This window comes from Phaeodactylum tricornutum, chromosome 10 (assembly GCF_000150955.2).
Source record: "Phaeodactylum tricornutum CCAP 1055/1 chromosome 10, whole genome shotgun sequence".
Lineage (NCBI taxonomy): Eukaryota > Bacillariophyta > Bacillariophyceae > Surirellales > Neidiaceae > Phaeodactylum > Phaeodactylum tricornutum.
In genome coordinates, this window is record NC_011678.1 from 93571 (window position 1) to 121044 (window position 27474).

The 27474-nt window shown below is 51.6% G+C and overlaps 11 protein-coding genes across 11 annotated transcripts; 6 read left to right on the forward strand and 5 right to left on the reverse strand.

Annotated features, from left to right (window-relative positions):
• Positions 1-15: 15 nt before the first annotated feature.
• On the forward strand, positions 16-1307 carry PHATRDRAFT_36293 (predicted protein; the record flags this gene model as incomplete). Its single annotated transcript, XM_002180717.1, has 2 exons — positions 16-396; positions 531-1307. 2 exons carry the CDS (start codon positions 16-18, stop codon positions 1305-1307), a joined length of 1158 nt encoding a protein of 385 aa, XP_002180753.1.
• A 1181-nt stretch (positions 1308-2488) lies between these two features.
• On the forward strand, positions 2489-4079 carry PHATRDRAFT_1813 (predicted protein; the record flags this gene model as incomplete). The annotated part of the gene is made up of 3 exons (XM_002180718.1): positions 2489-2534; positions 2633-3247; positions 3442-4079. Coding segments are annotated over 3 exons (1299 nt in total), but the record flags the coding sequence as incomplete, so codon positions are not given.
• An 857-nt stretch (positions 4080-4936) lies between these two features.
• Positions 4937-7444, reverse strand: PHATRDRAFT_13053 (predicted protein; the record flags this gene model as incomplete). The annotated part of the gene is made up of 3 exons (XM_002180906.1): positions 4937-6139; positions 6311-6483; positions 6646-7444. Coding segments are annotated over 3 exons (2175 nt in total), but the record flags the coding sequence as incomplete, so codon positions are not given.
• An 820-nt stretch (positions 7445-8264) lies between these two features.
• Positions 8265-12352, forward strand: PHATRDRAFT_46356 (predicted protein; the record flags this gene model as incomplete). The annotated part of the gene is made up of 5 exons (XM_002180719.1): positions 8265-10516; positions 10595-10657; positions 10748-10819; positions 10894-11384; positions 11556-12352. 5 exons carry the CDS (start codon positions 8265-8267, stop codon positions 12350-12352), a joined length of 3675 nt encoding a protein of 1224 aa, XP_002180755.1.
• Positions 12353-12448: 96 nt separating this feature from the next.
• PHATRDRAFT_27877 (predicted protein) lies at positions 12449-14983 on the reverse strand. Its single transcript, XM_002180907.1, has 3 exons — positions 14845-14983; positions 14446-14532; positions 12449-14035 (listed from the first exon to the last, which is right to left on the reverse strand). The coding sequence occupies exons 1-3, from the start codon at positions 14926-14928 to the stop codon at positions 12641-12643; spliced, it is 1566 nt and encodes a 521-aa protein (XP_002180943.1). The 5' UTR covers positions 14929-14983; the 3' UTR covers positions 12449-12640.
• Positions 14984-15626: 643 nt separating this feature from the next.
• PHATRDRAFT_20755 (predicted protein) lies at positions 15627-17360 on the forward strand. Its single transcript, XM_002180720.1, has 3 exons — positions 15627-16147; positions 16255-16711; positions 16809-17360. The coding sequence occupies exons 1-3, from the start codon at positions 16135-16137 to the stop codon at positions 17149-17151; spliced, it is 813 nt and encodes a 270-aa protein (XP_002180756.1). The 5' UTR covers positions 15627-16134; the 3' UTR covers positions 17152-17360.
• Positions 17361-17648: 288 nt separating this feature from the next.
• Positions 17649-18995, reverse strand: PHATRDRAFT_46359 (predicted protein; the record flags this gene model as incomplete). Its single annotated transcript, XM_002180908.1, has 2 exons — positions 17649-18802; positions 18832-18995. 2 exons carry the CDS (start codon positions 18993-18995, stop codon positions 17893-17895), a joined length of 1074 nt encoding a protein of 357 aa, XP_002180944.1. The 3' UTR covers positions 17649-17892.
• Positions 18996-20039: 1044 nt separating this feature from the next.
• Positions 20040-21182, reverse strand: PHATRDRAFT_46360 (predicted protein; the record flags this gene model as incomplete). Its single annotated transcript, XM_002180909.1, has 1 exon — positions 20040-21182. One exon carries the CDS (start codon positions 21180-21182, stop codon positions 20040-20042), a length of 1143 nt encoding a protein of 380 aa, XP_002180945.1.
• Positions 21183-22211: 1029 nt separating this feature from the next.
• PHATRDRAFT_36301 (predicted protein) lies at positions 22212-23292 on the forward strand (the record flags this gene model as incomplete). The annotated part of the gene is made up of 2 exons (XM_002180721.1): positions 22212-22916; positions 23011-23292. 2 exons carry the CDS (start codon positions 22212-22214, stop codon positions 23290-23292), a joined length of 987 nt encoding a protein of 328 aa, XP_002180757.1.
• Positions 23293-23660: 368 nt separating this feature from the next.
• On the forward strand, positions 23661-25616 carry PHATRDRAFT_46361 (predicted protein; the record flags this gene model as incomplete). Its single annotated transcript, XM_002180722.1, has 1 exon — positions 23661-25616. Exon 1 carries the CDS (start codon positions 23832-23834, stop codon positions 25614-25616), a length of 1785 nt encoding a protein of 594 aa, XP_002180758.1. The 5' UTR covers positions 23661-23831.
• A 60-nt stretch (positions 25617-25676) lies between these two features.
• HemE_1 (uroporphyrinogen decarboxylase) lies at positions 25677-27115 on the reverse strand. Its single transcript, XM_002180910.1, has one exon. The coding sequence runs from the start codon at positions 27031-27033 to the stop codon at positions 25738-25740; it is 1296 nt and encodes a 431-aa protein (XP_002180946.1). The 5' UTR covers positions 27034-27115; the 3' UTR covers positions 25677-25737.
• Positions 27116-27474: the final 359 nt, after the last annotated feature.

Sequence of the window (27474 nt, forward strand, 5' to 3'; positions counted from 1 at the left end):
GTCTCTTCTATAGTCATGGCAATCAGTCCGTCGAGACGGCGTTCGGCGAGTCCATCGGCACCACAGTCGTCGGCACCGCAGTCGTCGCACAAACGCCGTCACGACACCGTCGCGTTGTCGGAGACGGCACCGCACAAACGCCCCGGCGTCTTTGGCGGTTCCGGTCTCACGGACGTCCAACGTCGCGAGTTGCGCGGTGCCCAGCGTCACTTGCACGAACAACTCGCGCAAGGCGACGCCGTGTCCGACGATTCCTGGCGTCGACTCCACCAAGCCCGACACGACAACAACGTACTCTTCGATCGCGTGCGATTTACACGAGAAGCCGTCCTCGACGCCGATAACGTCAACCTTATTGCCAATCAGTACGTACTCGAGGTCGATCGCATGGTACAGGTATGTTTCTGTGTGTGTATGTTGTACGTTGTTGGTTGTGTATACTGTTGGTCTATGCACATGTATACTGTTGTTGTGCTTGTATAATTGGTTTTGTGTCGATCTGACACCCTTCCCCGGGAACGTCCACACAGGTACCTCGCTACGACCCTTTCCGTCTCGTACACAAACTCACGCAAAAGTGTACGGCATCCCCCCAGAAACCGGGCACGCCCTACTTTGACTGGGGCGTCCTGGGGGTTGAGTCCGGTCTCTGTTTCAACGCCTTGCCCTCGCGGGTACACTTTGCGGCCGGTGCCTTGGACGGCACCGTCGTTGCCCCCACCCGCGCCGTCGCGCAGCGCCACCGGGCGGTCGCCGAAGCCGCCGTCGAAGTACGACCGGAACACGGAACGGCAATCGCCGACGCCAATGCCTTGGCCGCGAACGATCAAACACTGCAAGTCGTCAAGAAGAAACTCAAGGAACGCTGCAAGGCCGCCTACGCCGAGGCCATTGGACTCCAACGAGCCGTCACTCCGCAAGATCAACAACGCGCCAAACAAGCGATCCAAATTGACGCCATTCCATTTCTCATCAATCCCAAGTCCTTTACACAGTCCGTCGAAAATATCTTTCACTTGTCCTTTTTGGTCAAGAAAGGCGAAGCCGAAATCGGCACCCGCCCGCCCCTCGGTGACGCCCAGCCACACCCGAATCAGCAACAACAACAACAACAACAGTTCCCCAAGGCCGGATTGTTCGTTCAGGCCCGCAGCAAAACCGAAGCCGTCGATCAAGGCACCCAAGCCGTCCTGCCCTTTACCATGCGCGACTGGCGGCGTCTCGTGGCCGCCCACCGTATCGTTCAAGGCGATATTCCGCACCGGACCGGCAGTCTCACGACTCGTCGGACCCACACCAATGCCTAGTGGTGCGTACGTATACCCTTGATTCGGACGTACACGTGTAAGGCGAAGTAAAACGTTGGCAATCTACGGAGGGAGTAGACGCATTCCTAGTCAAAATAGTTCACCTTTTGTATGGAAAACTATAGGTAGTCGTTCCGATTGCTTCTCGTCGGACGAGGAAGGGGGTTTGCGTCTGTTCCACACACCTTTTCTCCGGGAGTCGGTCGAACCGGCACTGTCAGACCAGTGGAGAGCTTCCGTCGGAATGGATATCTCTACACCTCTTTATACTACTAGCTAGAAGAAGAGTTGGTTCAACGGTTTGCGGGTTTGCGATTCCACGGTACGGGGATCGGACAAACGTGGACCGACCTTCTATCTCTTACCGAGCGAAACGTAGGCTTATGCATTCGTCCACTCGGGGATGAGCGGTGTCATAGTAGGAGTTTTCCCGGGAAAGGGAGGGATAGTTCGGTAGTCACACCCAATTCGCTTGCGAATGACCGAATTCGAAAGTTTCTTCATTGGTCTGGCAGTTCTAAAATGTTCAATGACTGTTGCGGCTTCCAAACAAAATGACTATATAAAACCTAATAGAAAGGATTGGTCCAGATTTGTCTACTTGTTGAGATTTATAGAACACAACCTAGTATATACAGACATTCCGAAAGAGTGCACCAGAAAACCGGCTTCGGAATCTAAGGCGATTGTAGGTACGACGAGCCCACGAACCGGCGAAGCGGGCGTTTGCGTTTTGGTTTCTGCGGTTCACAATGTTTGTTTTTTCGTTTCCCAACACCCTAACAAAACTTTGTACGGACCGGTGTATTCACCCATCACCTCTGAATTGCGTTAAGCTTGTCTCGAACGAAAAGATTCGTCCGTGCCATTTTACACCGTCTTCAAGCTTGTTTGGTGTAGTATATATCTGCTTTGGAGCTAGGTTTTGGCTACGTATTCTCTGCTATTGACACCTGAAAACATCAACAACCCTATCAAACTCTCCTCGTTCCTTCGTTGCGTCTGCTTCGACTTCACTGGCGCGCTCCAACAACTGAAACTGGGATATATTGACAATGAGCACATCCGATGGCAGTCTGTTTCAACAGTGTTCTGCCGTCGCTGGGGACAGTGACCCTTCCCGGATTCTGCAGTGTGTGTCCGATGCTCTCGAAACCAACCAAAACGATCGAGCTGCCGATCTCAATAACTGGTTTCTCATCATCGCTGGGGCACTCGTCTTTTTCAGTACGTACACCAAATAACTCACGGTATCCCTTTCGTGGCATTGACTCGCAGGGCCTTTTCTCACTATTCTTGGTCGACGTTCCTCCTCGGTCTCTCAGTGCAGTCCGGCTTCGCCATGCTGTGTGCGGGGTGTGTGCGGAAAAAGAACGTCCAAAACACCATGCTCAAGAATCTTCTCGATGCCTGCGGTGCCGCTCTCGGGTTTTACGTAATCGGTTACGCCTTGGCCTTTGGTGGACAAAACGAGCGATCCGATGTTACCTTTGTGGGTACCACGGACTTTTTCAACTGGAACAGCGCCGTCCCGGTAAATCAAGCCTTTTGGTTTTTCGAATTTGCCTTTTCGGCCACGTCCGTGACGATTGTGGCCGGGACGCTGGCGGAACGGTGTCAAATGGTCGCCTACCTGTGCTACTCGGTATTCTTAACAGGCTTTGTGTATCCCGTTGTGGCCCACTCCATCTGGAGCAACAACGGCTTTCTAAGTGCATTTGCAGCCGAGCCCTTCCAGGGCATTGGCGTCCTGGACTTTGCCGGGTCGGGTGTGGTACACGTGACGGGCGGGACCACTGCCTTGGTCGCCACGTATATGCTAGGGGCCCGTAAGGGGCGCTTCTACGACGCACGTGGGAGAGAATTGGAAAAGCCCAAAGCATTTCCCGGCCATTCCATGGCCTTGCAGATGATGGGCACCATGATTCTGTGGTTCGGATGTAAGTTTGCAAGTTGTCCTGGTAGGAATGTTATGGTGGTGCCCTTGTGGTGGCTGTGGTGACGCACGGCGATAGGCTGATAAAAAAGGGTTTTCGTCGATCCGTTCGTTTAGGCAAGGATAATTCCATTCTGCCCAGTCCTGCACCTTTTTCCCAGCCACTCTTGTACTCACACTATACACTTTTGTCTTCAGGGTACGGCTTCAACCCTGGTTCGGCCTTGTTGCTGACGGCGACGTCCAATACAGGTGGCGTAGCGGCTCTCGCGGCCGTGAACACGTCCCTCTCTGCCGCTTCGGGTGCCGTTTCCGCTCTCTTTACCTCTTTGTATCTCGAAGAACGCAAGACTGGAGAATACTCCTTCAACATCACCATGGCTATGAACGGTGCTTTGGCTGGCTTAGTGGGTATTACGGCCGGCTGTGGCACCGTCGAAAATTGGGCCGCTTGTTGCACAGGGCTCGTGTCTGGATGGGTCTATATATTTGGCAGTGCCTTCTTGTTGCGTATAAAGATTGACGATGCAGTCGACGCAATTCCGGTGCATATGTTTTGTGGCGCCTGGGGTCTTATTGCAACCGGCCTATTCAGCTCGCCACGCCATACGTTAGAAGCATTTGGTACGGACGCACACGTAGGTTGGTTCTACAGTCTTGGCCAAGATTCTTTGGACGCTATTCTCTTGATGAACCAGCTTTTGGGTCTTTTATTTATTCTCGGGTGGAGCGCCATCTTGATGTCACCATTTTTCTGGTGGCTGAACTACATGGGATGGTTGAGGGCCGACTCCTTGGAGGAGTTGGTAGGTCTGGATCAAGCCTACCACGGTGGAAGGGAGGCTGGAGAGGGCTTTGATGATGAAGTGCCTTTTGCCACATCCAAAGACAAACCAGACACTTTACGTCGACGGAAAGGTGGCAACAGCGCGGAGGGCACCCGCGATGATGGAAGTTGGACCGATTTGACTGCCTCGGCTCCTCGGGAAACTGCGCCTCTGCCAGAACTTTATTGTGAGAACGATGCGTCTTCCAAAGAATCCGACGACGATCCGTCCGGAATGCACCACGCATAAAATAAAAAGGTTTCTTGTTGGAAAAACACGAATCGTGAACGTTTTTGGAACGCATGGTATGGACCATCCGTCGAGGCATTTTTGAAACATTGCATACATAAGTCAAGATTTTTGTGAGAGAGTATGCGTTAACTTGCCAATTCCAATGGTATAGCTATGCTCAAGTGGATCTATTTTGCAGCGGCAGCGGCTCGCAATCGGTCCAGGGCTCCAACGTTGTCTTGCGCTTGGGCTTCGTTTGCCAGGCCACCGAATACTGCAGGAGGGACAGCATTCGTCGTTACCGGCTCCGTGACGCTGGCTGCGCCCTCCGCAGCAGCCTCTTCTATTTCAGCATCGATATCGTCAATGTCAATCTCATCACCGTCCTCACCAATATCGTCGCGTTCTTCGTTGATCAATTGTGTAGCGCCGGTAGCTTTGCGGAGCTTGGCGACCTTCGCTTCTACATCGTCCAGACTGGCTGCGGTAGCACTGCGTTTGTTGCTGCTCGGTACAAATCCCGAGACGGCCGTTTGACCAACTTCCACTCCTTCCTGACTAGCGATCATTTGCATAGCCTCTTCGTTGGAAAGATTCGCGACCTTGTCGGTCATGCCGGTGGCGTTGTAGTTGACCGTGGAGAATGCGGCTTCCACGGACCGCTTCACTCGTAACATTTCGCGAAACGTTTCTTCGTTTCCGTGGGCAATCTCGAACTCGTTCCACGTCTTCCAGTATTCTGGCAAGCGTCTCGGATCGGCCATTTGTGCCCCGTACGTAAAGATTGCCCGGGCGCGGTCCAGTTGTTCCAGTCCCGTTTCCATTTTCGCGAATTCGACGCAAAGTTTTGACGAATCCTTGTCGGCCAAATTTTCGATCGCTTCCTGATAGATATCACGCGTGGCGGTCACACCCAGGTACCGGATGGTTTTGGCAACGTACAGTTGGTACGCAACCAGCCGCTCTTCCTTCGGCACCCTGTGGCACATGGCACGATACACCGAAAGCGCTCTCCGTGTCAGACCGTAGGTTTCTTCAAACTCTCCGTTCATCATGTAAAAGTCGGCAGCGTCCTCGGCCGGGCACGCCTCCAGACAGCGTTGGAACAAATCTCGTGCTCGCTCTACTTTGGTGCCCTGGTACCGGTCCAAAAAAGCTTCGAGATAGGCTTTCCACAAGAGTTTGGCCCCGGCGTGTGGAAAGGCAAAGAGCTCAATACCGCGTTCGTAGGCCGTAAAAGATTCTTCGAAATATTTTTGTTCCGTCAAAAACGTACCGTAATTCAATACGTGTTGGACGGTGGCCGCCTTGATTTCCAAGGCACGGTTGTAGGCGTCCTTGGTAGTCTGCGTTGTCCCCAAACTCTCCTCCAAATCCAACAAGAGATCCCAGAGCCGTAGTGACTGTGTCAGATGGAGTTTCCGCGTACCGGATCCGACAGCGACGGCCTGTCGGGCCAACAACAAGGCGTCGTCCCAAGCTTCTTGTTTCAGTTCCAGTTCTACCCACGTGGCCCAGCATTCGGCTAGATCATCCGTTTTGGCAAAGGCATAGCCGTGATGGACACAAATACGTTCCAGCATAGACCGAGCCGCGGCCGCGTCGTTGCGGACCGTCTCGTACAGATTGGAGAGGGCGGCCACGAGTTCCGACGGACGGCCGTGAACGGCCTTGTTGGCCACGACCGTGCGCAAGGCTTCTTCGAGCGTGGCCGTGGCTTGTCCGGGTTGATTTACCGACTGGTAGAGTTTGGCGCGTTCCAGCCACTCCCCCACGTGGTGCGGATTTTGTCGTAAGAGAACCGCGTTGAGCAAGAGCGGTCGTCGGGACGTCAAATGCTCGGCCCGAGCCACGGCCAGTTCCATATCGGCTAGTTGCGATGCCGACGAAGTCCCCAACAAAATGTCCCAATCGTCCGCGTCGTCCGGGAGCGTGGCGAATTGCGATGTGGTTTCGTATTCGTGGCTCGTCGTGTCGTGTTCGTCCGTGTCGTCTTCCATGGCGTCCACAGTGGCGACGGCCGCTTCCAATAAGCCTTCTTCCAAGGTAAGGTAGGCGTTATAGAGGATGGAAAAATCTCGTATCGTGTGTACCTTCTGCAAGCCTTCTTCGTAGACGGACCGTGCCAGATCGAAGAGGCCTTGTCGAATCCATGCGTCGGCCAGACTGGTCCAAACGAGGGCTTCCAAGGCATTCGTATTGCGGTGCGGGTGTGTATTGTTGTTGTGGTGGTGGCGTGGATTGGAGGATTGGGTGATGTTCGAGTCGGGCAGGACGGCCCGGAGCATGGCTTCCCAAGGAACCCCAGCTTGTTGGACTTCAACGGGATGTGTCGTAACGAGACGACAAAAGTCGGCCCAGGCCGTATCGTCCAGGTCGGGTCGTATCGTGGACCTGTCGTTCCTAGCAGTGGTGGCAGTGTGTGTCGTGACGGCAGCCGCACTGCTACTACCACTATCGGTAGCCAACAATTCCACACTCCGTGTACTTGCCGGATTGGCGTTCCACAAGCGTTGAAAGGCCACGGCAGCTTGTCCCCACAATCCGTGTCGTCCGAGGAAATCGCACAAGTCTCGTCCGTAGCGGGGTTGGAAGGTAACGTAACGTTGTAGGATGCGTACGCGTGTTTCCAAAGGCAGGGTCCAGCGGGGCGTCGGCGTGGTGTCGTCGTGCGGTTCGGTTCCGAACCATTCCACGATCCCGGGCCAGACTTTCTCGTGTTGGGCGATTGCGACCGTCTGTAGCGCGCGATTGACGGTCCGACGCACGTGGGTAACGGAACAACATCCCGGATGGGTCCGCAAAAAGTCGATGTAGGCAACCCATACCCGGGGGTAGGCCGACAAGGTGACGAGCGCCCGTTCAAAGGCTACCACGACGGACGTAGTGTTGTTGTTGTTGTCGTCGTTGTCGTTACTGTCGTCGTCGTCTAGTAAAGAAAGAGTATCGACGAGAAACTCCCAGTGCCGTTTCCAGAGTTTGTAACTCCGGGGCAACCGGCAGAGTGCGCGTTGCCCAATCCATTGGCCCACGAGACGCCGGAACGACGGGGACTGCTGATCGGTGACCATCCAATCGTCGACAGCGTCGAGATACACAAGCCAACGTTCCACATCGTACGGGTGTTGACGAGTCTCGTCTTCGTGTACGGCCAACGTGGGAACCGACGCCAGCGTCGCGAGACACCGCGTGGCCGTTGCCGCGGGCGGCGCCTCGTCACGCACCGTTGTTGTCATGGTACGAACGAACGAACGAACGAACGAACGATCCCAGCAAAGGAATCAGCTGGTTGTCACCGCGGTATTGTTGGTGTATCGTCCAAGACGATGGATCCACTGTGAGTGGTGGGAATTTGTACCCAGTGTACCTGTTCAAGAACAAGGCGAGCGACGGGAGGGGTCCTCCAACAAAGGAAAGACAATCCCCTACTACTAGTTAGGTAGGTAGGTATGCAGGTAGGTAGGTATGCAGGTAGGTAGGGAGTCACGTACATACAGACCCACAACCCTACAAACCTACCGACCGACCGACCCACCAACGACCCTTCGTGAAGAGTCGTACGTATCGACTCGTGGTATCCAGGAGGTCGTTCCCAACTCCTCTCCCTCAGTGTCAGTGTCAGTCCGACGTCCGACCACACAGGAAACCTACCCTATTCACAGTCAACGTGTCGTTCGAACTTTCCAAGATCCGGGTCAGCAGTGATAGACCGTGACTATGTGTATGATGTTAACTACTGTTCACGCGCACGGTAAGGGCACGATCACACGGCATCGTGTCGGTCAAGAATCCTTCCGTGTCGGTCGATGCTACAACACACTCACGTTGTTGTATCCGTGGCGGACTCTTTGATCCAGTAGGTTTTCCATTGACGAAACTACAACCGTACACAATAGGAAAAGCAGTAGAGGGGGGACTCGTTTGTGACCACTGGTCGTCGTTGTTGTTGTTGTTGTCGTCATTATGTTACTGTCTCCCAAAATACGACGAGTGTTACCGCCGGCACCGGTCGTCGCCGACGTCCTTACCGTTCCGTCCGACACTGCCACGGTAGTCCACACGGCCCAGAGTCTCCTCGCATCGACGGACGTGTACGCCTGCGGTGGAATGCACCACCACAACAACAGTAACAACAACACCACGACGCAACGCTGTCTCGTTACCCATCCCAGTCAACCGCTCTGTGCCTACGTACTCCTCGAGCCCGTGACGTCGCACCACAATGGTACGACCAACAACAACAATAACGATACCAGCAACACTGCCAACCACAACAACAGTAACAATCACACTCTCGATTCCATTGCCTACACATCGCACCGACGTCTTTGTGTGCAAAACACCCACACCAAGCAGATTGTTTGGAGTCTCGCCTTGGCCGATTTGGTCGTTCTCCTCTACGGAGACACCGCCGCGACGAAACTTCCCGCCGCCGTCCAACGACTCGGTCACGTGCGTTCCCTCCAATTCATGGACGCATCCACTCTCTATTGGACCGGCATGCACCACGACGCCGACCAACACCCCGACTGGGAAGACCACAATGGCCACACCATGCACAACACACGACAGATACCCGCAACGCTCCTCGTCCACTTTTCTCAACGCGTACTCATGTTCCGTTTGCGACGCCACGGGGAAGCGCGACACGTGGTACCTCACCACGCTCACCTCCATCGACACGTACTCATGGATTTGCACGAAGCCACCCTGGGCGGACACGGTGCCCTGCCCTCGTCCAACGTGCTACCCTTGACCTCCTCCTTTTTACTCCTCGGCTGCGCCGACGGATCTTTCAAATGCTACGACTGGCGACGCAAAACCGTGGTCAAGTCGATCAAGGGATTGGGCAAGGGCGATTGGATCGTGGCTTGTCACGCCGCCAATCCCTACAGTACCACCGTGGCGTCACACCACACACCCGCCGACCCCGCCGCTCCCCGCCGCCGACGAATACTCACCTTGACACAAAAAGGCATGGCCTACCTCATCGAAATTGAAATTGACCCGGCGAAACGACACTTGGAAATCAAACCCCCACTGGCACGGTTTGTGGGCGGTCTCGCCGAACTCGGAACCCTGCCCCCCATGGAACACACTTTGCTCTCCTACGACCCGCATCGCGACTGGGTCACCTGGATGCAACCGGCTACCAAAAAGGAACCATGTTCCGTCTGTGTTTGGAATTTATCGAGTCTGCGGGACGATTTCGTCGGCAAGGATCCTCCCACGCTCGCCAAACCGGAGCCCAACCTGACCATCCAATTCCCTTCCACCGACCACGCCTTGACCTTGACGTCGGCCGTAACGCACACCGCGTTTGGCGCCGACGTTCTCGTGTGTGCCGTCGTGACAGCCCACGGCGACGTCCACGTCATGGGCGCCCTCCTCCGGGAGGCGGTCGCGGCGCCTCTGCGTACCCTCGCCACCCCGCTCGTGGCCTTTCGGTTGCCCGAACTCCTCCAATACGATGCCGGCTGGGACACGCGGCCGGTACTGCGTGTGCACGCAATCCAAACCCGGAATCTCTACGCCACCGAATGGATCGTGGCCACGAATTTAGGGTTGATCGTCCTGGACTTACCCGTGGGTGTCCGGCACGGGGCTCCCCATTTTCATTTCGGAGCCGGACTCGGGAGTCTCGGAAAGAGCGTATTGTCTATACAGCAATCCAACGTCGTGTACGGATCACTCGATGTCCTCAAGGCCAATCCGGTCGGGCCCATGCCGTTCCGCAATCCTACCGTTCTGTACGAATCCCCAGTGGCCAGTCACATGCCTCCCGCGTACACAAAACGCCCATTTCGCACCGCTCCCGTGTTCCTGTCCAGTCCGTCCGGCACTTACCTGTCCCTCTTTTGGCCTTGGGAATTTCGGTACGAAATTCTGCACGTGCCGACCTTGTTGCAAAAAGTGGGTCAACGCGGTCATCACGGTGGCGGTCCGGGCAATACGCCTAGTCCGGTGGTAGCCAAGGGTCAAGTCGTGGCCGATTTTGCCTGGGTGGGTGACGACGACGTGTACGCTGTCCTCCACGCACCGGAACTCTTCGCCCGAACCGTGCCGCTTTGGGTGCCGCCGATGGAAGAAGGCCACACCGGTGATGGTACACTGAACCAGTTGCAGCAAGTGGCGAACCTGTCGAATCTCAAGGATCTCCGATCGTACTCGAAAAGCGTGGCCAAACTGGGGGCTGGAATTTCCAAAGGAGCACGGTACGAAGAGATGATTGTAGGTAGTTACGGATTACACGCGTGCAGGTGTGCTTACACTTTTCACTCATTTAAATGCAGGACCGCCACCAAGACTGTCACGACTACGGCAACGGGTGCTTTTTCTCAGAGCGCCAAAGCTGGGTGAGTAGTGGGTTTCCTTCCTTGTTACGTTGTTGCAGAACCATCGAGTTTTGATTGGAGCGCCAACTCATATTCCTTATTTCTTTGTAGTTTGAGTGCAACGACTGCAACTTCCAAGACTCTTACCGGATCTGCCAAAAAAATTAACAAAGGCCTCAAAAAGTACGTTGGTTCAATTCGCTTTCTGACTTGTTATTTTTAAAAATGGCGCTTACACTTGGACTCTTTTTCCTCAGGGCTACGTTTGGTCTCTTCAAGGGAAAGAAAAAGAAAAGTGAGGAAGAGAGTTTGGGATTCACGGCGGACGACGATGAAGAGGACGAAATCGAAAGTCAAGGTGTTGCGTCAATGACACTCGAAATGCAGGAACAGATGCTTTCCGAAACGAAGGGGACGTTAAAAGCCGTGGACGAAGAAGCTATGAAGAACTACGTGGAATTACATCAATTAATAGCGGTCGATTCGCCAGCTTCCGAACTGAGTGCTAGTGTGGCTGCAGCTACGAGTAGTAACTTGGGGGAGCTTTATCTACGAGGAGGAAATAGGATCCCCACTGTTCTTTTCGGAGGGCCAGTCCTTTGTGTGGGAAGTAAAACCGACGGGGAAAGCGAAGGACAAGCGTACTTTTATACCCGGAAGGCCAGCGAATCAGACGAGCACGCTGAGGTCTACACCACGTCCGGCCCTGCCTTGCCCTGTCCCGACCTTTGTGTATGGGACGACGATGGTAGACTGTGCGCACTCGTTGTCCATAACCGAGTAACGATTTACTCCTCGACCGCTCCATTCTTTTCTCTACTTGGAACGGTCCAAATAGGAGGCAACTCGACTACCGACGTTGGAGTTCAGAGCGCAAAATTTATTCATGGTGTATTGTATTGCTGTACTTGGAATGCAGTGTACATTGTCTTTCTCGGGAATACGGAAGCCGGAGTCTACAGTGTGGACTCATTCCTGCTTGCATCCACAGATGTCGTGGCTTGGCCAGATCAGAGTCATGGGGACGAAGACGAACCTTTGGCCCCCTGTGCAGAGTCTCTACCGCTTGTCCAGCCTGTGGTGCTTGGATACCAAAGTGGCAGCTTAATGGTATCAACAGCGCGCGGTGTAAACGCGATATCTTTATCTCATCCTTTACTGCGAATTGGGACGTTGTTATCCGCGGGCCAGATTGATCGAGCCGTCAATTGGTTTGAAGCGGTGGCGAACTCGCGACACGAAGCTCTTGGTAAATTTTTGGAGAGACGAGGTTTGCCCAACTTGGCTCTCGAGTTGCCAGGAATATCTCTCGAAACTATCGTGGACATTAGCATGAGATTTGGCTACATTGATCGACTAGAAGAAGTCGTCGAGACCTATGGCGTAAAAGGAATTCGGGCTATTGACCTTGGACGAGGCGTGTCGACGAACATTTTCGGCCCCCTATCGGACTCAAACAGCCTTGTGGTGTGTGTTGGAGCATACCTCCTTGCTCAAGGTTCCGTCGAATTAGTTCGCCGTCTTGCCTCTGAGTGTCTTCGTTCCGGAGAAGATGGAAGGAAGGACGCCCTGGTCCTCGGAGCACTTTTGCTATCGGTCAACGAGGCAGATGCTACTCGCCTGATTCATCGCGCGGTTGAGCAACCTAGTCCAGACTGGACAATGGGAAATTTTGTTCGGGATTTTATTCTCACCGACGCCATGCGCCGATCGTAGTTTACTTCTCAAACACAACTCGCCAACTGTGCAAATAGACACAAGCCTATTTTGAATAAAAAAGCTGCAGTACCCTATAATAAATAAGAATGGAAAAAGGTATCGACAAACCGGACTTTAAATACTGTTTAGGGGAGAAATAGACATATGATCAAAAACCTGGAAAAACAAACTAAAACTGTCCCATCGTCTATCCCAAAACCAAAAATTCAAAGCCGCTACACCAAAGAAACGATATAAACATGAATCAGATGGGCTGAAAGCCCACACGAGCAGCAATTAAACCGTTTAAGCAGTCTCTTCGGCGGCGTCATCAGCAGCCTGCGCAACCTCCTTTGGAACCTCAACCTTGCCGTGCTTCGAGGCACGAATTTCCATGAGCTCGTCAACATGGTCCTTGCTGGGTCCCGAAAGATCGTAAGCAGATCCACGGTGATGGGAAATATCAAGACCAACTTCTTCCTCAAGCGGGTCCACACGGAACATACCGGCCATGTTCAAAAGGATAAAAAAGGGCGTCATAATGGTGGTGACCCATCCAATAATCCAGGCGAGGCAAGCAAGCTGGCAGATGAGAAGACTTCCATCTCCGGAGCCACTTCCCCATTCGTAGAACCAGCCCTCGTGTTCCGAGTTGTACCCAGCGGTTGCCATCAATCCACCGTTGGCGAAAAGGCCGGTGGCTAGGACACCCCAGAAACCATTGGCGAAATGGACAGGGATGGCATCGACAGCGTCATCAATCTTGAGCTTGATCAAAAGCTTGGACATACCAATGTAGACCCAACCTCCAACGACTCCAATAATGATTGCGGCCCATGGGGTGACGACAGATGTACCAGCAGTGACGGCAACGAGACCAGCAAGGCATCCATTCATGGCCATGGTCAGATCGTACGTAGTTTCACCGGTCGCCATGCCGTCAATGATCGAGTCAGTGAACATGGCGGAAACACAACCGGCAGCGGCGGCCATAGTGGTGGTGACGGCACACAAAGCGGCGGTTGCGGCCGAATCGGCGTTAGCAATCTTCAGGGCTGAACCAGGGTTGAATCCGTACCATCCGAACCACAAGATGAAAGTTCCGAGGATCTGGAGGGCTACAGAGTGGGCTGGGAAGCTGGCGGGCGTCTCCAGAGGGTTGCCATCCTCATCGTAGAACCGACCCTTACGCGGTCCAAGAACAATGGCAGCAATCAAGGCGGTGAGTCCTCCAGTCATGTGCACCACACCTGATCCGGCAAAGTCAACGGTTCCAACTCCTTGGAAGGGGTCGGCACTGAAGGCTGACAAGAACCCGTTGGAGCTCCAGACAGAGCGTACAACGACGGGATAGACGAAACCCGTAAGAAAGAGAGAGTAGCAAAGGTATGCCGACATCTTGCATCGCTCAGCAACTGTACCGGCAACAATCGTGGCGGCAGTGGCAGCAAACGCAAACTGGAAGAAGAAACCTGCATAATTTGTGTAATCACGGAGCGCGAAGTAGCTGTTGCCAATGAAGGTCTTGTCGGTGGTGTCGTCACCGCCATAAGCGAAGCCGAAACCAACGGTGTAGAAGCCAATAGCACCACCACAGGCATCCAACAAGTTCTTGAGCATAATATTCTTTACATTCTTTTGACGGACGGATCCAGCACAAAGCATGGCGAACCCGGCCTGCATCATGAAGACCAAGGCACCCTGTAGTGATTGGACGAGAAGGCAATCGCGTCAGAAACGGAAGTTCGTAACGGCATACGCCAAGACATTGCGGACTTAAAGAACTTTGTGTCAAAAAAGACGAGTTGCGTCACAAGTTGTTAAGTAACATCGCGAACTCGATACCTTCCACGCCCGTCGAACACAACAATGTCACATGAGCCCAAAACTTCCGCAAAGTAGATCGGAACTTGTCAAGAACGATCGAACTTCTCACTATACACGAGGTACCAATACATAGTCGACGTGGGATCCTTTTTCTCACATCGAATGAAAGAAAAACTCTTTCTCATCATGATGGAAGACGAAAATCTTCACAAGCGGCCTCAAAGATCGAACGAACAAATACATTTGCAGGGTCGAAATGCCAGTGGGTAATTCAAAATACGTACCGCAAAAATGAGGAAGAAAGTATCAACACCTGCAGTAATCCCTTCCGCGTCAATACCTCCGACAGTCTTAGAAACTCCGGCCACGATCTGCAGAAGTAGAGTGCAAACAAAAAGGCATCCAAGTGAGTATAGGTGGCACACAAGCAAATTTAAACAACAAGCCTTTGATCAAAATTATCGACGACGCATCGCAGTCAAAGACAGACCGACCAACGTGTAGATCAACCCCGCTTATTCCGCTTAGGAGTCCGAGGCGGATGCTCAGGACAATAACTGGAAGGGTTGCTGCAAAGAGTAGACTGCATGAATGTAGCATTACGGTATCGGATAGTAGCCAGGTCCATCTTTCTCATTGCAGTGCCAAGATAGGAGCATGTCAGAAGTTTTGCCGCGACTTACCGTTTGCAGAGCGCACACAGCCTGCTCAGAAGAGCTCGACGCGGCTGTCAGGCCAGTGCAGAATGCGTCCAAATCAAAAGACATGGTGAATGCTGAGAGGATGAGTGTGTCACAGAGGAGAGAACAACTCTACGGGTCGACAGAGTTTTATGAAAGTTACGGAGGTCGGATCCGCGTGGGTGCAAACGGAAATTCCGATCTGATCAAAGAGGCGTGAGGGAAGGTTTAGTAGAAGCACAGCGTAGCAGTTTCCGGTATGTAGAATCATTACCAACTTCACAGGACGGTTGATCCTATATAATTGCCCTGGGCCAATCATCAACTCTGTTATCGCAATTGACACGCTTGCACAATCAAACGACATTTCCAGCCACTAGAATCCTATCGAAGCTTAGTCATCCAATAAGATTGCGTCGACATAGACAGAAAATATTAAATCGAATTCAGAACTCCAGATTAATTGTTCGAGAGAAGGCAACGGCCAGGTAAGATTGAAAGGTTTTGATTGGCTCGTCGCAGAACAGTGGCGCGTCAGTCATCTCAAGGCCTATACCAGCTTAATTAGAGAGTACCACTCGAACTTGTGTCCTAGTCGTTTTACAGAATTCGCACAGGACCGTTCTTACGTCGATCAACCATAGCCTATAAATAGCTTTTGCTTTCAATAGTAAGAGACGTCGGATTCCACTACAAAAAATCGTTTTGGATGAGCCAGTCATCAAGCCTTTGGAAAGTACAAATCCTCACTGTTACTCATCTTGGCTTGACGACTTGGAGGTGAGGGCTGATATCGACAAGCGACAGCAACAAAGGAGAGCAATTTCTTCCACCTAAAGCCATACAAAAGGAATGCTTCACAACAAAGGATATCCAAACAGTGAAATAAAATAAATTGGATGCCTCGCAGTGAAGGGATTAATGGAATATCGGCTTTTCACTAATCTATTCATAACTTCGAGAAGAGCATTCTCACTTCAGACGGCTTCGATCTTTCTCTAGCTCCATGCGTCATCTCTGGTGCCAAAATTTGACGAACCCTAAACACAGTAACCCTTATGTCACTGAAGTCAACTTTTACGAACTTCTTTTGCCAAAATGTTTTGCGAAGTGTCATCTGTGTCACGCACAGCGCGAATCTCGACAATTATTCCTGGATCTTTCCAGTCAACATCGATCTCGATTCTCCAGGATGGACGTTCTTACTGTAAAAGTTCGATCGTACACGCACCGAATGTAAACTTATCCAGAGCCAAAAATTTCTGAAGCTGTTTTTGCAACAAAGAAGACAAGATGGTTGAGTACGGTGAGTTCGCGTTCCGTCTTTGGAATCGAGGAGCAAATGCTTTACAAGCGACCAACAAGTATTGCCTGGCTGATATACAAATTGCTTCAATCATCAATCTTTTTCAGGATCTATACCGCAAACAGAACCACAAATTACCGATGCTCCTCCTCCCCCGCTTCGCTCTCAGTTGACGGCGGAACTTATTGGGACGGCGATTCTAGTGCAAGTCGGTTGTGGCGCCAATTGTCTAGCAATCTATCTCGGTGTCTTGGATGGCATGTGGCAGGCAGCGATTGTCTGGATCCTGGGAGCCACCTTGGGTCTTTATTCGTCCGCTGCCTTGTCCGGTGGACACTTGAATCCAGCCGTAACTTTATCGTTCGCTGTCGTTCGTCCGGCTGATTTTCCCTACGCTAACGTCCTTCCCTACTGGGCTGCTCAGCTGGCAGGGGCTTTTCTCGGCGCCTTGACAAATCTAATCGTTTATCACGAAGCCATTTTAAGCTATGAGGCGAAGAACGGAATTGTTCGAGGGGGACAAGCCTCAATTCAATCGGCAGCTGCTTTTGGCGATTATTGGAGGTAATATTTTCTCAACGGATCTGCAAGCGCCTTTCACCAAAACCTTGCTCCTCAAAATACAAACTGACTTCCATATTTTCCTATTTACGCCCTGCAGCCTTTCCAAGTATGTGACAAGTGGGTGGCACGCCTTCTTGTTGGAAGCGTTTGGCACTGCTTTTTTGGTCTTTTGTATTTTCATGCTGACCAACAAGAAAAACTCTGTGCCTTCGGCAGCCGTCCCTCCTCTAGTCGCCATTGCAATCGGATCGATGGTGGTTTTGTTGGGTCCCATGACTGGTGCAGGCATTAACCCTGCCCGAGATATGGGCCCGCGCCTCGCGACGCTGCTCGCGGGCTGGAGAACTGCGGCTTTTGCCAATTGGATCGTTTATTTTACGGCTCCTTTGATGGGCGGACCCATCGGGGCTTTAATTGCGGACCGCCTGCTCATGGCGTAGGGCTTGCGTTAGCAAGGCGAGACCATAGTGTTTGCATATCTTTGTCTCCATAAATCTGTTGGGAGGCAGCAATTTACGTAGCGCGTAGCCAGAAAGTGTTAGCCTGTGCTCGAGAACACAACTTTTCGGCCTTCCATGCAATCAAGCTCTACCATGTGACTATTCGCATACAAAAATTAACATTCATTAAATCGATGAAGTCGGTGTGCATTGTACGAACTCGAATTCTTATTTCTGCTGAAAGAGAGTTCATGGTTGTTGGCTTTTTTCGATCGTTGCCCATCATTAGTTGTCTTTAAAGTTAGTTGGGCACCAATGAAGTGCCTCCTTTCTACTTCTGTGACAGGAATCATACAAGTTAGACGAAACCATGGACGCTTTATGCAGAGTGGGTCCTCCCGTCACTCATTCGTTCAATGTTCGGAACCTTTTGAAACCGCAGCCTATTTAGTGGCCGCCTTGGTAATTTACTTTTAACAGGAGCTTGCATGTTGCTTATGGACTATGGCAGCAGAGCTATTTAAATGAGCGGTATCCATATATAGTTACGTTGCTAACACTGCGTCTCATTTTCTGTAGTCTCTATTCTTTTTTTGATGGTCTGGAACAAGGTCCCTTCCAGATCAAGTTGTCTTTTTCTATTCTTTTCTGTTTGCTGCTTCACACATTCGTACTAGGGTACACATCTATGTCCACAAAGCCCAAACGTGGACTTTGTGAGTGGGTAAGTGTTGGGTTTGTCTAGGGTGCTCGTCGAAAGCGCCACCACACCTTGTGGGAGGAATCGGCTACACTCTCAGCGGTTGTTGCAACATGATCTGCTCGGTTTTGTTTGGAGCGGATCCGTTCCGCAAACGCCGCCATACGCTCGGCACGGGAGAGCCCCTGTCCATGGTCTTCCGTATTGCTGCCGTCCGACTGATCGGATGATGGGGGTGCCACCATAACGGTAGCGTCAATGAGCGCCGCGCCAATGTCTAGGGTCTTGGAAAATTCCTGTTCGGTATGGGCCGCTAGCAGCGCTTGAACCTTATCTTGGACGGCTTGCTCGTCCGGAAACAAGGGATTTGCCTTGATCGCCGCGAGTCGATCGCTGTTTTGCAGCGTCCGGGTCATGTACTTGATTTGATCCTTGAGGGTTTGAAATTTGGCCGGCGCACAGGCAAAGCTGGTGAGCAGGGTCCCTGCGTGGTATATTTGAGTGGTAGGCAGTCGCTTAATACCGAGGGATCGGCACAGTGCCGTGTTGGCGCCCCATTCGACCGAGGCAAAACGCACGGAACCGCGTTCAACGATGTTCTGCGTCTTGCGGTCACGCTTGTCTCCGAGTTTGTGCGCTAGCGATTTATAGAGGAGTCCGAACTTTTGGCAACTCTTGCACCAGGACGCGTGAAAGGAAATTACGCAGAGCCGGTCGTCATCGAGAGCCAGAAACTCCGCCAAGCCTCGTCGGAGTTCACGACGGCGATTTCGGTAGGAATCTGGGTGGATTGGACGGGAGCCGGAGGTGGAGTGTACCACTCGTTCTCCTCTTCGGTCATCCTGGCTGCCGCCGCGCGACTCGTAGTCGAAGCCAGCGGAGGATGCCCAGGGATGCGTGACGACAATGGAGGAGCGACAGAAGGAGAGAGTCCCGCTCGGCTCGTACTCACTGGAGCACTCGGGGACTGTGAAACGTACTGGTGCTGCAACTGCTGGGCTGCCTTTTGGAGTTCGCCACCTTGGCTAGGTACGAGCGCGTGTACCGTATTGATGGTAGTACCGGCGAACGCGAGAAGGCAAACGCCCAGTACAAAAGGATCCAACAGCATTTGACGAAATCGCAGGACACGAATATTTGTCATTAGGTAGAAATGGTGTTCGTCTTTTCTCCGGTGACCGACAAGAGGAAAAAAACGACAGTTTTGGGCAGGTCGACACGACGGTGTCAACACGGGCGACGATTGCTGCAATCAAGACTCAACTTGTTCGTCACGGCAACGAAAGGAGCACGACGTTGATTCGAACAGTAGCGGGGATTCCCAAAGTAGTCGTCTAATGTAAATACTATTAGCACTCAAAGGTGTGTAAGCGAAGCCAAAGAGAGGTAGGTACAAGGAAGAACGTACACAACAAGTACGAAAGCGAGAACAAGGAAGGAGAGGAATTCGAACCCCAAGCAGTTTTTGTGCGGGAAGTTCGCGAGCAAACCGAACACGCATCTTGCGTCGTCGCCTGGCGCCCGCAATCAACTCGCTGTCACTCGCGAACTTCAATCGACAACGGAACTGCAACGTTGCACCACGTACGTGTACTTAACGGCATATCTTTTTCTTTCAAATACGACAGAAGTAAACAAATCTTATCATTTAGTGACATTCTTTCGCGCATAGTATGATGTCATTTGGACTACTACGTGTCAAGGGTTGGTTGCCCTCGGACTTGATTTCGTTCCAACGTCAACGCCCCTGTTGTGTATATACTACTGACTGCAATACCTCTTAATTGTGACAAAAACCACGACCAGCCAAAGAAATTCTACTCATTTCCATCGACGACGCGATCGCCAACAAACAAAAGAACAAGCAAGAGTCTTCGATCTATCTAGTAGGTAGGGTAGGGTAAGGACAGAAAACTGTGTTTATGTATACGGTATTCACTTCGACCCACAATTGTGTGAATCTCTCATGCATCAATTACCGGTTTATACACAAATTCAAAACAAAGGAGGGTGCATGCGGAAAAACGATTGGGTCGCCACACATGGAATGCTGAAACAGTCAATGGTCAAGCTTATTTAAAGTTGCTGATTCTGGGAAGGAAGTTAACAACAGCCCGAATCAAATACACGAGTTCTTCTGCCGGCTGCTCACAGTGATATAGAGGCACTAGCCTATTCACATTTACAGTTAGTTGCTAAACTTTGTTCCAGCGGAAAATTCTTTTGCAGAGTTGGTAGCGAAGGATGCTTCCACGTCTTCATTGTCAGACAAATCCGTACTCCGCGCAATGCACCAGTCCGTTACACTCTGCATGTCTCGTCGGACACCCTCTACAATGCGGTCCAAAGGAAGAATAGAAAAGGGTTCCTCCAACTGAATGGCCAATTCTTCAATGCCAAACAGAAACAACGCGACTACCGACACGGCCGGTATCAGACCTAGCCCCGGCAACACGGGTATCCACGAAGAGCTCGCGAAAGTTTCGTACAAGGCTCCAGGAAGCAGCAACATCCACAGCGACAAGAAACGGCTCGTGTGCCGTGTATACACTAGGGGTACCGGACTAGCAAAAACACGCTGACAAACACTAATGCCATCCCCCATCAACACCAAGGATTTGTCCATTTCCACTCGTCGTTTTTCGTCAATCGGGATGGCGTCCAACGCCAGCGAAGCTTCGGCTAATGCGATGGTTACTCGATTGGGACCGGCATCCACAAACCGCTGAGCTAGTCTTGAATCGCTAGCAAAAGCTTGTTCAACATCTTTTCGATAGGCGCCTTCATCGCTAGCGACGCCCCATAGTTCATTCATGACGGACCGACACACAAGCCAGGCCGCTGTTGCGAGTCGCTGTACCTTGGTTTGTGTCACGGGATCCGCCATGTCACAAAATGTGCTAGCCATGCGAACCAAGTTCAGTGACTGCGACGTAAGTTTGGACCAAGTTCCTCGGGCTTCATACCAACGAGCGTACGATGTGTTGGTCTTAAAAACTAGTAACAAGCCGAGTGCCGGACTCGACAAGGTAAAGGGGAGGGCCGGTACCATGAGCATGGGTACACTTGTAGTCCAAACTGTGGAGCTTTGCAGGAATGGCACGGCCAATCCGTTCCACAAAACGACAAGCGTTGCCATCAGTGCCACCAGCGAAACCTCCGATTTGAGTTGACGGACAATGCCGGAAAAGAAGATGCCTTGTAGATTTTCGTATACACGCTGTTCCGAATTTCGATGAGCAATCCAATCGTCGTGTGTGTAAACGGTGCGACGGTACTGGCGAGAGGATTCTCCGTAGGGGACTCGGCCTTGTTCCGCCGTGGCTGCCATTAGCGAGCCTGGGCGATATCGAGGCGGCGGAGTACTGCTGCCTTTTGTACTGTCTTTGGCCTTTGAAGAGGACAGGGACAGCTGCTCTTTGTTGCTTTTGCTACTTTGCGGTTGGTCATCTTCGATGGTCGAACGGGACGCCTTTCTCGTACAATGGTCGAATTGATGTCTTTTTGGTTGGAAGCGACGCCTTAGACCACTCCTCGACACCGAACAGGAGGCCGAAGGAATACCATCGGACCTATAATTCGCCTTTCCTGAGAATTTCGTGTGAATGCTGTTCGCTGTGAATAAGTGCGCTTGGAAGGCATCCGCGTTTTGGAGTATGGAGGCCACTACAACGAAGATGCACCATCTGAGTGTCATTTATAAACTATCTCAAGTGAAGGTAGCAGCAACGCTGAGTGGAGTTCCGTTTCGAGTGTCTTCTATAAAGGAATGTTCGCCCCCTTTTGCCATTTCCCAGCAGAGCAGAACACGAGCTATGGCTTCACTCTAGGAGTAGACTCGGCAGCTTCTTTGGCGACACAGCGTTGATCTTCATCAGTTGTTACCGGCTTCTCTCAATCTTCGCGAATTGGCTTTTGGACGGTGATGTCATCACGTCTTTGTCCCCGTCCGTCAAGCGTACGGGACAGCAATCCAAATCCGTAGATGATTTTGGCTCGACCAATCTACTGGCATTTTACAGTTATGTCGATGGCAGTCACTGGCCAAAAGCGAGCTGCGACACAATTCACACAGCACAAGCGAGAATCCCGGGCATCCGGTTGACCGGGAGGGTAGCTACCTCATCCTACACATCCTTTACAATTACACAGAAGTAGAAAGCGCGAATTTATGGTGTCTGGGACATTAGTGATAGCTTCCTTTCCAAGTGCAGCACATAGCAATATCTTTGATTCACACTCACAGTCAACATCGTGGAAAATGGTTCTACGTAATCAGAACACCATGAGCAAAAAACGACTGTAGACGTATAGTCCGCATCAAATAAGAACTTTTTGAAGAAGGCGTTTACACTCAATCATGCTGACTAAAAGCGAGGGACGTCTTGGGACTGACGAGATGGTGCCTTTACACGCTTGCCTTGCACAGTTTGACCTTTGGATTGCCGCCCTGCATGACGATACTCACGATTGGTCGCAGACATCACGCTCACATTGTACCAGCGCCATACTTTCCGTCCCAGCTTTGCTATCTCTCATTCTTTCCAATAGCAGAACTAGCACAATTTTAAAGGACAAAGAGCAAAGCAATCTGGACCCGGTTCTAAAGCTAACCAATGTTTGCTACGCTGGCAATACTATTTCAAACAAGAAAACGCTCACCACGAGCTTGACTGCTGCCGTGGGTGTTGGTGGCTCCTCTGTTTTGGTTGCCATTGCAGGATTGGGCTACACCTCGGCCGGTATTACCGCCGGCAGTTGGGCTGCTTGGATCATGTCGGCTGAGGCTGGCATGGCTGGTGGCGGCGTAGCTACCGGGGGTCTGAGCGCCACTCTACAGAGCGCAGGAGCAGTTGGCCTCATGGGAGCCGGCTTGGGCCTCACTACATGTCTCTTTGCGGTAGGAGCTGTAGTGGGTGGTACCGCGGCGATGTATACCGTACGACACAACCGGATGAATGCAATTCGACTCGGTACAATTGCTACATTGGATCAGGGCCTCGCAGTATTCGCCCATGGGAATGTCGTTGCGTTGGTGTCGTCCAAGCATAACCGCATTTTGAGAGTGGGTGATCAGTCGCTGATAGATGCGTATGGAGAATGTAGCGATCAACCGCCTAGTTTACCGCTCGAATGGGATAGGGAACGATTTTTGGTAGTCCGTGTTGGGGAAAGAAATTGTGCGCTTTAGCCTGTCTGCGAGGCGTTTTATACGCGTGGTGGATGAGAACGGTCTTTCGTTGAGTGGATTGGAGCGAGCCTCGAATCTGGAACCGACGGGAGGAGAGATCTTCACCATTCAAAAAGGCATCAATGGCAATGTTTCCTTCTTTTCACAAATGACGGGAAGCTTCGTCAGTATCAATCAGAAGGGTGTTGTTTCCGCTTTGGCTACTGAGGCTGGAGAATCCGAGCACTTCAAGGTATTGGTCTTGATTTAGGTCGAAATCGGAGATTAACATTCCTTGCAAGCCCTGGAGTCATCTCTGCTGCTCTGACAAAGCCGCGCGTCGTTGCTTGTTTCTGAGAAGCGTAATTACCAGTGAAAGAATCTTGCTGCTGATTTTTCTGTTGGTAATTTATGACAGGGTTAGACGGTGATATAGGCCATTGAAAGAGAAAGGTTATTGTGCTAGATCAAAAATGCAGATAGCAGAAATCATAGTATAGCAGCCCATCTAACTATTAGATTGCTTGCACTATACCAGTAAGTGTCGGATCGATGTGAGCGACTAACTGTAAAGTGAAGTTATTGTCAGAGGATTCGAAATCTTTCGTAGTTTTCCGTCTCAAAATCAAAGCAATCATGCCTTTGACTGTGAATCTCAATCGGCAAACGACGTCTGTGGAGAAAGTGACGGTACGAATTCTTTCTACATGAATAAACAGTGTTGTCGATACTACTAGCAAGGATCTTCTAAGCCGACAAAGCCGGAATCAGAACTTCTCTGGTGAGACAATTGTAGATGAGACGAAAAAAATGTCTGGAGACTGCGTACCACCACCCTCCACCATTTCTTTTCCGTCCGTGCCATCATCATCGTCCCGTTCCGATTTGGCCCCTCCTTCTTCCGCCCATACTCCACAAGACGCCAATGCCATCGGCAGCAACACACCATCGCTCCTGTTTTCCCCGCCTCGTCAAGCATCTTCACAATCGTTTTCCTTCGTGACTCGCCCACGATTTTTATACGCGACCGTTTTCGTCTGGATCAGCGTGACCGGTGGACGTTTTCTGGCTCCATTTTTGCGACACCAGGCCGGACTAGATGATGGACAGATTGGAACCGTCCTAGCTCTGCAAACACTACTGACAACTTTGACGGGAGGATACGGGGGAGCTTGGGCCGATCGGCGCGAAATGATGTATCCTCATCGTGGTCGAGCGCAGGTTCTTGGTGTCGGTGTGACAATGGGAACTATCTCGTTTGTGTTGCACAGCGGCATCAACTGGAACATTTCTACCAGTCGCAGTGGCTCCAGAATTAACGACGATGGTGACGAGGGCAACGACCACAAGTACGAAAGGTATTTGCATTATGCGCTGCAATGCGGATTTGCCCTTGCCACTTCCTTAGTTTTTCCCGTATTGGACGGCATGTGTTTGGCATATTTACAAGCTGCTGCCTTACCAAAGCAAGCCTACGGAAGGGAGCGCTTGTACGGCGCCATTACTTGGGCGGTGACAAATCTCTGTCTAGCACCCTTGCTAGATTGTATAGGATTTGTGATCCTGTACTGGCTGAGCTGCCTTTCCTGTTTGGCCGTGTTGGTGAGCATAGTCGTCTATGTACAGGCACAACAGCAGGTTTCACGACAACTTCTTAAGCAAAAGAGCCAAAATATAGCAGTTGAGGAGGTGACCCACGACGAAGATGACGAATTTTGGGGAGGTCGCGATCGTATCCGCGACAGCCCAACCGATATCGGAAATACATTCGCGGATGCGGACAACTCCCATTGCAGCCAAAGTTCGTCGGGTCTGCATACAGCTAGCACGGCTGACCGACGACTAACAACGATACAATTGTGTCGATCCTTGTACGGCACTACCTTTGGATTCGCCTTTTTGGTTGCCGTCCTGTCTCTCGCATCGGGACAAGCGATCGTAGACAGTTTGAGCTTTCTATACTTTGAAACTTTGGGAAGCTCGTACATGACAATGGGATTCATGATCTTACTTACGGTAGCGTTTGAAATCCCCATTTTCCACGTTGCCCCCAAATTATTGGAGTACGCTGGTGCTGGTGGACTACTCTTGTTGGGTGGTGCCTGTTACGTGACCCGCACAATTGGATATTCCTTCATTCCACAAGGCAAAGTTGGATGGGTTTTGTGGTTGGAACCACTGCACGGAATCACGTACGCGTGTAGTCAAACCGCCACGGTCGACTTCGTAGCCCAGCTCTTACCAGACGCCGGTTACGAAGCGACCGGACAAGGTTTGGTATCAGTGACACGGGGTGTTGGATCAATGTTGGGATTGTGGCTAGGTGGTACGGCTCAAAACATATTTGGTGCCCGCATCGTATATCGAATTGCGTCAGCCGTCGTCTTAACAGGATCCAGTATTTTTGCGTTGACATTACTCGGGATGACCCATTCCGTAACCCACGTATCTCGGAGCCATTACATGTTGTCGCAACTCGATGGTGATGACGACTTGGATGTAGGCAAGAGCGATTTGGAATTGACAGCGGTACAATCGAACGACGATTCGTCCAGTCAAAGCGAGGAAAAAAATTCGGTAGGATACAGCAAGTAGCTTGTTCAAGTGGTAAACTATAGCTACATTGTACAGATGTTCATCATTCATCATGCTTCGCACTGTTTGCCATGCCTTTTGATTCAGCAAACAGTTAACATTTGTACCGTCCGTTTTGCAGTTACGCTTTACCCTTGTACCGTTTGACTTCATCCACCAGCCATTTCACGGCCTCTTCTGGTGTCCCTTGCATGACGCCGTGGCCAAGGTTGAGAAGATGTCTTCCTGGCCCACCGGCTTGATCAATACAATCCCGTACAGCCTGCTCGATCTGCTCTTTACTACCGAACAACACGGTCGGATCGAGATTGCCCGAAACGGGCACATCGGGTCCCAGAATGGTGCGGGCCTGGGATAAGTTGACCGCCCAGTCGACGGCAATCATGTCGGCACCCATATCTCGTTGCAATTCCAAGTAAGATGATCCGCCGTTGGCAAAGTAAATGACGGGAGTGTCCGGGTATTGGCTCTTGATTTTACGAATGGCCTTTTGCGCAGCAGGCTTGGCGTACGTTTCGAACCAGTGTGGGGACAATTGGTGTGCCCAGGATTCGAAGACCTGAATGACTTGTGCGCCGTGCTCGATTTGGTAGCAGGCGTAGTCGCCAATCATATCGGCAAGTTTGTCCAAAAACAAACTGATGCAGGCATTATCGCCACGTTCGTCCGCCATGAGAAGCTTTTTGGTCGTCAAGCAGTCCTTGGACGACTTTCCTTCAATAGTGTAGGCGGCGAGCGTAAAGGGTGCGCCGACAAAGCCAATCAACGATGTGTTGGCGTCCTCGGCTTCTTGTGAGAGACGATTCAATATTTCCTTAATAAAGGGAACCTTGTCGTCGAATTCGTGGCGTGGCATATTGTTGACGTCTTCTTCGGTCCGAACCTTGGTGGTAATAACCGGTCCGGTCCCTTTGACGACATCAAAGTCGATACCCAGAGTCGGTAGCGGCGTGAGAATATCGCTAAACATAATGATGCCGTCCATGCCGTAAGCCCGGTGACATTGTAGTGAGAGCTCCACGGCATAATCGGGCGTTTCCGAGCGTTCCCGAAAGGGCAAAACGTCGGAGTACTCGCGGAAGGCTTCCATGTACCGACCCGCTTGACGCATCATCCATACCGGTGTGCGTTCGACGGTTTCCCCGCGGGCGGCCCGCACCAAAATGTCGCGATCGTGTGGTTCTCGGCAATGGTCGTGCGATTTGACCTTGCCCCACACCACGCGTTCGTCCGCCGCGGCAGTCGTTGTCGCGCTGGAGGAGGACAAGCGCAGGGGAGTCCGGTTGGTGGTAGTACGAAGATGCGACGAGGACGAGGACGTTACTGGTGTCGTCATCCAAGCATTGGTCATCGCCGTTGGACTACTGCTCACCGCCAATAGTGCAATCGTCCAAACCGAGGTACTAGAGAATCTCATGGTGATTGGCGACGGCAAGATATGGACGTCTAGCTCTGTCTCTCTCTATCTCACTAGACCTGGAGGAAACAACATCAACTCGCCGTCACTGTGAGGTACTATAATATCCATCCTACAAGCACCGACCGTCCGAAGGTACCGACCGAAAGTGTGGAACGTAGGAACGACTTGATCTGTCGCAACTTCAACCGGGAGTGAACGTCAGAGAAGTTTTTCGTTTGTTCACGTGTCCGGGTGTGTTTGGGTGTGGGACCTCTACGGAACCCCCCACACAAGCAGGTAGGTTTCTGACAGGAGAGCCCTATTCCACAATCGAACAGACCCGGAAATAGATAATACACCTCACAATAATACTAACTGTCAACCTGTCTTGCCTAAATTGGTGTCCATACGATGCTACTAACTGGAAACGACGACGGACTGTGAATCGAATAGTAAGCC

Coding starts and splice junctions, on each gene's coding strand:
- PHATRDRAFT_27877 (XM_002180907.1), bottom strand. CDS start 14,928: ATGTCTTTTGATTTGGACGCATTCTGCACTGGCCTGACAGCCGCGTCG. Junction 14,533..14,844: donor CTGTGTGCGCTCTGCAAACG/GTAAGTCGCGGC, acceptor CTACTTCTGCAG/ATCGTGGCCGGAGTTTCTAA. Junction 14,036..14,445: donor CTTTCTTCCTCATTTTTGCG/GTACGTATTTTG, acceptor CAATCACTACAG/GGTGCCTTGGTCTTCATGAT.
- PHATRDRAFT_20755 (XM_002180720.1), top strand. Junction 16,712..16,808: donor GCTTTTGGCGATTATTGGAG/GTAATATTTTCT, acceptor TACGCCCTGCAG/CCTTTCCAAGTATGTGACAA.
- HemE_1 (XM_002180910.1), bottom strand. CDS start 27,033: ATGAGATTCTCTAGTACCTCGGTTTGGACGATTGCACTATTGGCGGTG.